At 49.3% G+C, this 9,621-nt stretch overlaps 1 protein-coding gene across 1 annotated transcript; it reads right to left on the minus strand.

Moving 5' to 3' along the window:
• Window positions 1-491: 491 nt before the first annotated feature.
• On the minus strand, window positions 492-9,255 carry ASPHD2 (aspartate beta-hydroxylase domain containing 2). Its single transcript, XM_011374646.2, has 3 exons — window positions 8,148-9,255; window positions 2,825-2,938; window positions 492-2,297 (listed from the first exon to the last, which is right to left on the minus strand). The coding sequence occupies exons 1-3, from the start codon at window positions 8,953-8,955 to the stop codon at window positions 2,188-2,190; spliced, it is 1,032 nt and encodes a 343-aa protein (XP_011372948.1). The 5' UTR covers window positions 8,956-9,255; the 3' UTR covers window positions 492-2,187.
• Between the last annotated feature and the right edge of the window lie 366 nt (window positions 9,256-9,621).

The raw sequence follows: 9,621 nt of genomic DNA on the forward strand, positions 1-9,621 counted from the left end.
TATCCCTGATCAAATGTGTTTATCCATCTCTTTCTTACCTGTCCTTCCTCCTCATCTGCTTCTCTGTAACTGCTTAGAACCACTGGTACAGCAGAAAGGGAACCAGCATCGTTGCTTCATGTGCCAGGCACCATCTCTACATTGGAGCAGGCTGAGGCTCCCAGAGGCTCTGTAACCTGCCCAAAGTCGTATGGGAATGAACTCCTGGCACTGAGTCTCAAATCCTTGGCTTTCCTTAAGCCAAAGTCCTTGTTCTTTGCCCAGTGTGACATCCTCAGTTCCTTAACACGACAAAGGTCTGCTGTCTCCACCCAACACCCATTATTTTAGAACTACATTTGCGTCATTTATTATATGGGATCACTTTTAGGGTCCCACCTGTTGCTGTGAAATGATCCAAAAGCCAAGAGCCTCAAACTCATACACTTGCCCCTCTCAGAACTTCAGCCCAAATCGTATCTTCTTCCCTACAGACAACTTTACCACTTCACTCTGGTTTTCAGCAAGATCCTTTATTTATCTCCTGTTCCCCAACCACGTCACATGAGAACTGGCAACCAGGTGCCTGTGTGAGCTGTTGGCTTTGTACACGTAGAGCAGTTGGTATGTACAGAAATCATGCACCTCAGTGATTCTTTAACGAATACTTAATGAGTAAAAAGACTTCAGGTGTTTTGAAACGTCTGCCGTTTCCTGCATTCTAATCACTGAAAAATATCTGGTAGAAACTTTACTCAACTGTAGAAATGTTTTCTTTGCACCCTTGCTAGTAACTGCCTAGTGCTTTTCGGATCGTGTTTACTTCTGGCGGTTGTTCCTCCCAGAAGCTTCTGGTTTCCTTTTGGATAGAAACACTGAACCTGTACATATGACAAGTCGTGTACTCCGAACTGCTCCGTGGCTTTATTGACCTGACACTGCCATAATACGTTATTCAAAAACGGCATCTCTAGCACGGCTGGAGGCTGCCCTTTCACACGCCGGCCACGCAGGAGGCTGTTCTCTAGACTTACTGCCCCAAACTGGCCAAAATGCCAGCTTCGTGACTGTGGGTCCTTCGGGTTTGTGGCTTTCCCAGTGTCCTCACTCACACATTGGCTTAGGTTGCCATCACTTAGTGCACACCTTGTGCAAAGACAAGACACGGGGCTGACTCTTTCACTATTCCTGAGTCCAGAGCTTGAACATTTACGTACAAACAAATGAAAAATCATAAGCAACAGAACTCCGGAACAAAACAGACACTTTGGTCGGATCTGCGACTCCAGTTTTGCCAGAGAAAGGCTCTCCAGAATGTGCCTCATCCCGCCACAGCTCCAATCAGCCAACCTGGTGGTCTCAAAGTTCATCATCGAAACAGCTAAAACAGGAAGTGTTTTATGCCCGTTTGGCAGTGGGGCTTCTGTAGGCAGTGAGGTAAGTGAGTTACTCGTTCTGTGGCTGATCCGTGGGAGCCCCATTTGGGTTCTTGAGGACACAAGCCTCAGCTTTGAAGGACAGTAATGTTACAGAAAAGCCTCCAGTCCCACCAGCTAAATGCTGTCTACCAGGGACCTGAAAGGGCTTAGGGTGAGATGAACAGATGGTGACATTTCCCCAGGCCGTGAGACTGTGCACTGCCCCTACCCGTGTCCACCCTGCCAACGGAGCCAGCTGGGAGGAATGCAGACTCTCCCCCTGCCCTGGGGGTGCTGAGGGGTCCCTTGTGTGACAGTGACAGCAGCAGAGGCCAAGTTCTCCAGTACTCTGGTTTGCAATGTTTTTGTTTTTGTTTTTGTTTTCTTTTAAGGTGACCACAAGAAGTTTTACATTGTTACATTCAGACAAATAACCATTTGATTACTCTATTTCAGAGGACTGAAAAAATCAAGTAGCAATGTGACACAGACAACAGGGCACTGAGCCTCTGGTCACAGAGCAAAGTAATGCGCCATTAGGCAGAAAGGAAGTGCAGAAGCAAATGACTGGAAGGAAAAAAGATCTAAAGAAATACAGGCTGAAAATTCCCCATTTACATTAACTGAAGGAAAGAGGGACCCAACATGATATAAAAATCCCGAATAAGACCTTTCTGTTGAGGCAGGTTTCTGAGCATGGAATTCCGACGCAGTGGCCGCTGGACTGCACCACAGTCTGCCCAGGCCGACCCCCGGCCACTCTTGCCGACCCCCCGCACGGGAAATGTTCTCATCGCCCTGGAGCAAAGATGAAATCCAGGGCCTGCCGTTCAGCTGCTGCGACATTTGGATGCCACAAATCCACCATGAAAACCACCCGTGGGCCATCGTCTGCTGAACCTGGGGTGGGGGCGAGAGAGGAGAGGTTCAGCTCAAGCAGCCCCGGAGCCAGGACCCATGCAGAGCTGGGGCCCACCCGGTTAGCTTTCAGGCACAGATCAGAGGATGTCTCTGGTCAAGAATACGATCATGGCTTCCTCAGGTTCTGAGCAGAGTACATAAAGGAAATGGGCGGTGGGTGGGGGAGAATTTGTGGTAGGTGGAGCACAGAGGATGCTTAGGGCAGTGAAGCTATTCCGTAAGATCTGCCATGGTGGACATATGTCATTATATGTTTGTCAAAACCCATAAAATGTCCAACACAGAGTGAACCCTAATAGAAACTATCGACTTTAGTTAAGAATAATGTATCAATATGCGCTCATCAATTACAACAAATGTGCCATACTTAATGCAAGATGTTAATAAAAGGGGAAATTAGTATGGGAGTGATAGGTACTTTCTGCTCAGTTTTTCTGGAAGCCTAAAACTGCACTAAAAAATAAAGTCAATTAAAAAAAAGCAGCAGTGGGAGAGGCAGAACCTACCTTCGTGGAATGCGGTATGCAGAAAAGAGTCATCAAAGAGGAGGCAGCGGCCTTCCGCCCAGCACTGGGGCTCTCCCCCAACCACCAGCTCGCAGCCACTCGGAGTTTTCAGACCTTGAGAGAAAAAGCAGAGGAGAGAGAATGAAAACTGGCAGGATCAGGGGTGGCCAGAAGTCGGGGGGTGGCTGCTCTGGGGAGAGCTCTCAACTTCCCAAGCACTCAGTCTTCACTCGCACCCCGTTTGGGGTAGGGGGTAGTTCAACAGGGCAAATACAGGCTGTGTACCTGGATCCCTGCCATGCTCCTTGGAGAAACTCATTCCTTCTCTGTTCTTGGTCATGGATTCCTCTGATTAAAGCCAGGGACCAAGGCTTGCTCTACACCTTTAAGACTCCTGAAGCCCAACCACGGGACCCCAGAAATTGAGGAAGCCAGGTTCAGGACCTCGCCTTTCAATAACTGTGTTTCCTATAATCTCATCTCTAGGGCTGTTTTAGGTGAGATTAAAGAGGCAAAGTCTCACACAGCACCTTCCTCTCTAGGTTTCAACCTTTAAACCCGGTTTGAGGCTCTAGATGGCACGCTCTCAGTCGAAGTTTCCTGGCCTCATTCTGGAAAACTGAAGGACACCCCTAAGGAAATGCCTGAGTTTTAAGAGAAGTGGACACTTGGTAAGGAGCCATATGCTTCAAACACTAGCAGTGAGTCCCAAGCTTGAGTGCCTAACCCCAGAGAGGGGGAAGTGGCTGAGACCTGCCATGCGTATGCTTTCACATGCCCGGCTCCAATCCAAGGGAAATGCTGGGCCCCTGTCACTAATGGATTCAGAAGAGCTCGGGTCAGCCCAGTGACTCTCAGGAAGGACTGACCCAGGAGAAAGCGGGGCCCTGGTAGAGAGGCTAGAATTGTGGTGTTCTCATCCGTCCTCAGTGACTCACTGGGACGATCATGACTCTGGGCCTGTTGGCACTCCCCGCTGTGACCGAATGCCCTTTAAGACAAATCTGAAATGGCTTTCTAGCGGGCAGGGTATTTTAATGCACAATTTGAACCAGAAATGGATGACTCCAGGAAGCACATATGCACTAAGAGTTCTAACAGAGGCCACATGGAGGAGTGGGAAGGACAGAGGACCTGGAGTCAGAGACTGCCTCTGACTCTTATGTGCTGTGTAACTTTGGGCAAACGCTCAACCTCTCTGAGCCATAGCTTCCTTGTCTGTAAAGGGGGGACATTAGCATACTTACTTTCTAGAGCTACATGTCCTTGCTACCAGTAACTGAAAACTGACTGTGAGCAGGTCTGTGTTACACATTTTACAAACACCACTTCACCCACTTTCCAGATGGAGCACCTGAGATCTAGAGAAGTTAAATGACCTGCTGGATTTCACTATTTAGTCCTCACGGGAGCTGAGATTTGATTCCAAATCTGTCTGGCTCCAATGAATAGGCTCTTATAACACTGAACAGTATGATATAAATGCTAGTTTTTAGATTCGTAGCAATGACAGCAAAGTGATCGCTGATTTTCCCACACTTAAGATGTTTTAGCCATCAATAGTACATTTAATTGAATCAGCTGAAACTGTCCATTCTGACTCTGAAATCACAATCTCCCACTACTGTTAACTGCTGCAGGGGTGAGGGGTAAAGGGATCTAGCCGGCTCACTGACCCAGATGAAGAGAGCCCCTCAGGCCACACCCTCTTTTCACATAGGCTCTCACTTGTTGGTTCAGGTGGAGAAGGCCTTTAGGAATAGGTGGTTCTCTGCAAGGACAGTCTATCCCAGGGTTTCAGAAAGAAGTGCCCCCTTTTCTGAGCCACTAAATGATTCACTGCCATGCACCACGGTACACCAGGACAATGGCCTGGCTTGCTGGCTTGCCAGCCCCATGCTTACTCTCCTCTACCTCCCCTGACACCCTGCCCAGCCTTCCAGTAGCCTACCATTCCTGCTTCTTGCCCACAAACCAGTTTAGTTGGCAGAAGTAATCAATATCCCCCCAAATAAAGAATTCAGGTGGCTCCTGGAGATAGAGACAGGCCCCGCACATGGCTTTGGCCAGTCCCATGTACCCAGGCCCCTCTCTGGCTTAGGGTTTGCTGCTCCATCCCTGCCAACCAGTGAAGCAGGCGGGAGAAGGGTGGAGAAAGGGCTCTGTCCACCAGCAGCCCCCACTCAGGAGGCTGGCGGCTGGCACTCAGGGCGGGTGAGGCAAACATGAGCTGATTTGCTGTTACTGTTACCACACAGCTAGGCGGCCCAGAAATCCAACAGAATATGCATGAAAGGAAAATGAGAGTTCAATTGTGCTTATTTAGCGAGAATTTTCTGAATATGCTCATGTTTTTTCATCTACCCTTTCCAGAAGGTTGGGTATTTGGATGGATATCTGCCTCCCCGGGAACACCTGCCCGGACAGTGTCAGAGGTTGCTTCCCAGAGGTTTGTTGCCGCATGTCCAGGACATCCCGGCCCCATACACTACGCCTGGTGACATCTGGGCTAGAGCTGCCCCGGGGTTCCACATGGAGTGGAGACTGAGTGATGCCACCCCTAGAGGGCTCCGCAGCTGTGTACCACACACACAGACTGGACAAAGAGCAGTGGCTGGGGCTGCAGTTGTCCGGAGGGGCAGTCCCACCAATCGCAACTCAGATGGAAGGCAGAAAAGGACAAGAGTTGGCATTTCAAGAGCACAATTCTGGAACCACAGGTGCCTCCTCCACCTTCGGCCAAGTAATTGGTAGAGTTGTGGCCTCCAGGCATGTATCAAGCTTGAAATGCTTCCGAGCTCATTCTCTCTAGACTCCCTCTCTGTCAACACACAAGGTCACGTGAATCAGACACACCTCTGTTTCCTTCCTAAGTGGATACGAATGTGGGCCTGAAAGAAGGAAATGTTGAGCGAACCCAAGCATGGAGCTCGCCCTGGCCATGAGGACTAGCCACGTTTTCCAAGGCTGCCTCCTGTCAGAGGAACGTGAAGCAACCCATTTTTTCTGGTGGCCAGTAACCAGCCAGGCTGAGAAGAGAATGACATGTCAGAAAGAGGGCTCACGTGGGTGTGATTTACACACACACACACTGCACAGATGCACAAAAGGCATTAATATAGCGGAAGCAAGTCTTTGGTTTTCTTGCCACCAGCCCTTCCTGTTCAACACACCTGCCTGGAATTCTATCTTCAAACGTCCTTCCCTATATCATTCTGAAGCTTTTAAAAAACATAAAAGGAAAACCTTAAAAAAACACAAAACAGCATTTTCCCCATTGCCCACAGCCTCGGTCCCCCATGGATTTGAGCGTGGCATGGAGGGGCCCTCTGTGATTTGCTCCCACACAACCTCTCCAACCTTAGCATCCACCACTGGACTCCTGAGCAAGCCCTCACACCACTCCCCTAAGCCCCAAGGGGAAGGCTCCTCCACTGTTCCACCCTGGCGGTCCCAGTGATCCTTCAAGGTCAGATCACCTTCCCTGAGCAGCCCACCTGCAGCCCTCGTGTCCTCTGACCTCTGAGTGCACCCTGGTGTCTTGCACAGCAGTTTTACTAATCATGATCATCATTTAGATGATCACCTCACTTCTTAATCAGAGCCCCTTTAACTGACACATAGCACTTCTAATCCTCCAACCAACCTCCAGGTAGGTATCATTACTTCCATTTGAGAGAGGAAAAAATGGGGGCTCAAAGAGTTTACAGGCCCCGCCCGAGGCCAACTGACAAATGGGGCTCACAGATCTGGGTCCAGGTGTTTTTGCTGCCAAAGCCTATTCGTTTCCCACTGTTTCCTGGCGGCGGAGACCATGTTTCGTGGACCCTTTCTCATCCTGTCCTACATGGTGTTTGACTCTAAGAGCTACCAGGTTATCAAATGCTGTCATGCGCCAGGCAACACGTCAAGTAGCTACAAAGGATATTACTTTATTTCATCATCTCAATGATCCTGCAAGATAAGTACTTATCTCCTCACTTTACAGATGAGGAAACTGAGGCACAAAGAGACTCAGTTCCTTGCCCAAAGTCACACAGCTGACTACCAAGCCAGGGCATCTCCTCCAGAACCTCAACCTTGTCCTGCCTTTCTCCTTGAAATAGTGTTAATTGCTTGAATCTAGTTCCTTTCATTTGTTAAAGTTCTGAAGCCCTCTATCTAAGCCACGTCTTACTCAGAATCCCCAGAGAGAGAGCAAGTGAAGCAGAGGGCTCTGGGAGAAGAGGGGGTGGAGGGCCTGGGGCATCTTGCTCAAGTCCCCCCAGGCAGCCACAAAGCCCCTATGCAGAAGTAATTATGATCTCTTGCTCCGCCCACACAGGGATCCTCACGTGTTTTTCCTGCCTCCAACCTGAGGCCAAGGGAGCACTGCAAACTCCCAAAGCTGGGCCTTGCTGAGGCTCCCAGCATGCTCCTCTAACTTGGGATGCTAACTGGTGGTGCCATCACCCCCGGTAACAAGCCATTATCACCACTCACCAGGAACTAACATCCATATTTACCAAGTTGTTTTCAGGCCTGTTTTTACTAAGTACTCTGTGTGAACAAATGTTTTATAATACACATTTTATTACCAGATCCTCAAAGTAACTCTGTAAAAGATGATCTTTTTACCACCACCTTCCAAATGAGGACACTGAGACTCAAAAAGGTGAAGTGACTTTCCCAAAGTAACAGAGCCAGCATGTGGTGGGACCAGGACTCAACACAGGCAATCTCACTCTGACCTTGTTCTCAAAACCACTGCTACACACAGTACACATATTACCGATTTCCCTAGAATCTGAGTAAAATCACCACCAAGCATAATTTTGCCCTTGAAGATTCAGAAGGCACTTTCTCAGCCTCCCGGTGTCATTACGAACCTCAAAATCATGGCAATCTTTGGCTCTAGAGGTCTGCTGTCCAATACAGTAGCCACTAGCCATGTGTGGTCACTTAAATTTACACTTAAATTCTGATTCAGGTTAATGATTGAGTTCTTTAGTAACACTAGCCACATCGCAAGCACTCAATAGTCACAGGTGGCTACTGGCCACCATATTGGATAGTACAGATGGGGATCATTTCCATCATTGCAGAAAGCTCCTCTGGACAGAGCTTCTGTCAGAAATGTGGTTTACACTGATCATGAGTTTCTTTTTTGACCCAATCTCTGCTATTAAAATTGCTCACAGGTGATTCATCAATTTGTGATAGAAATACAGTAAAGAATGTGAAAAAGCACAATTCTGGCTATTGAGCTTTTGTGATGTCTGGATTCCCGTAAGTCTGTACTTAGAAGGGTGAGTGCTAGGAGACACCTGGCCCAGTGACATACCTAAATGGCATCGGATGCGGATGTTGGTGGGTCCATAGTGCTCCGTTATCACAGTCCCAGGGCTCAGCACTGAGATGCATGCGTTCCCAAAAACATTGTTCCCAATACAGGTCCGAAGGCTTCCGAGCAAGCGGTACGTCCGTGGGCACTTCCTGCAGTTCCTGGGAACGCAAACCCCCTGATTGATCAAGTAAAAGGTGACCCACTCCCCGCTGGGGGTGCTGTTCATTTTCCAGCCCTGCGGGAGGCTGCAGTTTGAAAAAGCTTTGTAGAGGGTCTCAAACTCGCACAGGATGGTCTGGAAGTTCCGTTCCAGCACTTCCACGTCATGCTTTTGGGCGTCCCGGGAGAAATATGGCGTGGTGGGGAGGTCGGGCAGGAAGAAGACCTCTGGCTTCTGGATGGAGGGCCGGCTATTGAGGTAGCGGCCCTGTTCACGGATGCCCTTGTGGATGCGGCCCATGCCGGACCAGGAGTAGCGCTTGGCGTACTCCTGCAGGTTGTGGTAGAGTTTCTGGTTGAGGCCCTCGTTGTGGGTGCAGCGCACGCACTCGGGGGACTGGCAGTACACGTACCCGTTCTGCAGCCCGTTGGCATCTGTGCCCTGTATGAGGGAGTTGACAGAGACGTAGGGCCGGGGCTGCTCCCGGCCCACATGGTAACAGTACCACACGAACAGGACCAGTAGGCAGGCCACGGTGACAACAGCGGTGGTGTCGCAGTCCCTTACGGACTGGATGCCCGTGGCGATGCAGTCCCGTAGGCCATCCAATGACCAGCTCCAGGCCACCAGCCACTCAAATGACATCTTGAGGGAGTTGTGGTTGAGGGTGTGAAACAAGGTCAGAGAGTCACTCCTCTGGGGTCCCAAGGGCACCCGCACCGTGCAGGTTAGCGCGGGGGGAAAGGGGCGGCTGGGGCAGGGGGAGGCATGGCTGCCACTGTTCCTCAGATCCTGCCAAGGGCAGCATAGATAAACAACAAGGCCACCTGTGCCCACCACTCCACTCTGGGCAAAAGTCACTGTGGGTAGAGTAGAAGGAGTTGCTTTATGTTACATTAGCAAGTGGGGTTGGTACTGTGAAATGATTTTCTTAAGAAGTCCAAGCCTGGGATGAAAAAAAAAAAAAAAAGAATAAATTTTTCTACCTGGAAAAGTCCTTGACTAAAATATAGTCTCGGATCATTCTATAAGGTCCTTGTTAATAGGGGATACACTTTTCAATCTTGTGTACTCTCTCCCCATTTTACCACCGGCCCCATTTCCCAGAAGACCAGCAGTTTCATCTGCATCAAGTACTGTTTGAAAATCACAGTAGTTTCATCTATTTTGTTATCATTAGGAGGTGCTATTATTCCCAATTTTACTAATGAGGAAACTGAGATTCAGAGAAGTCCTATAACTTCCCCAAGTTCATGTAGCCACAGCAGGAACACAACCCCATCTGACTTCAAAGCAATGGCTATCCATTTT

This window comes from Pteropus vampyrus, unplaced genomic scaffold (genome assembly GCF_000151845.1).
Source record: "Pteropus vampyrus isolate Shadow unplaced genomic scaffold, Pvam_2.0 Scaffold251, whole genome shotgun sequence".
NCBI classification, from domain to species: domain Eukaryota; kingdom Metazoa; phylum Chordata; class Mammalia; order Chiroptera; family Pteropodidae; genus Pteropus; species Pteropus vampyrus.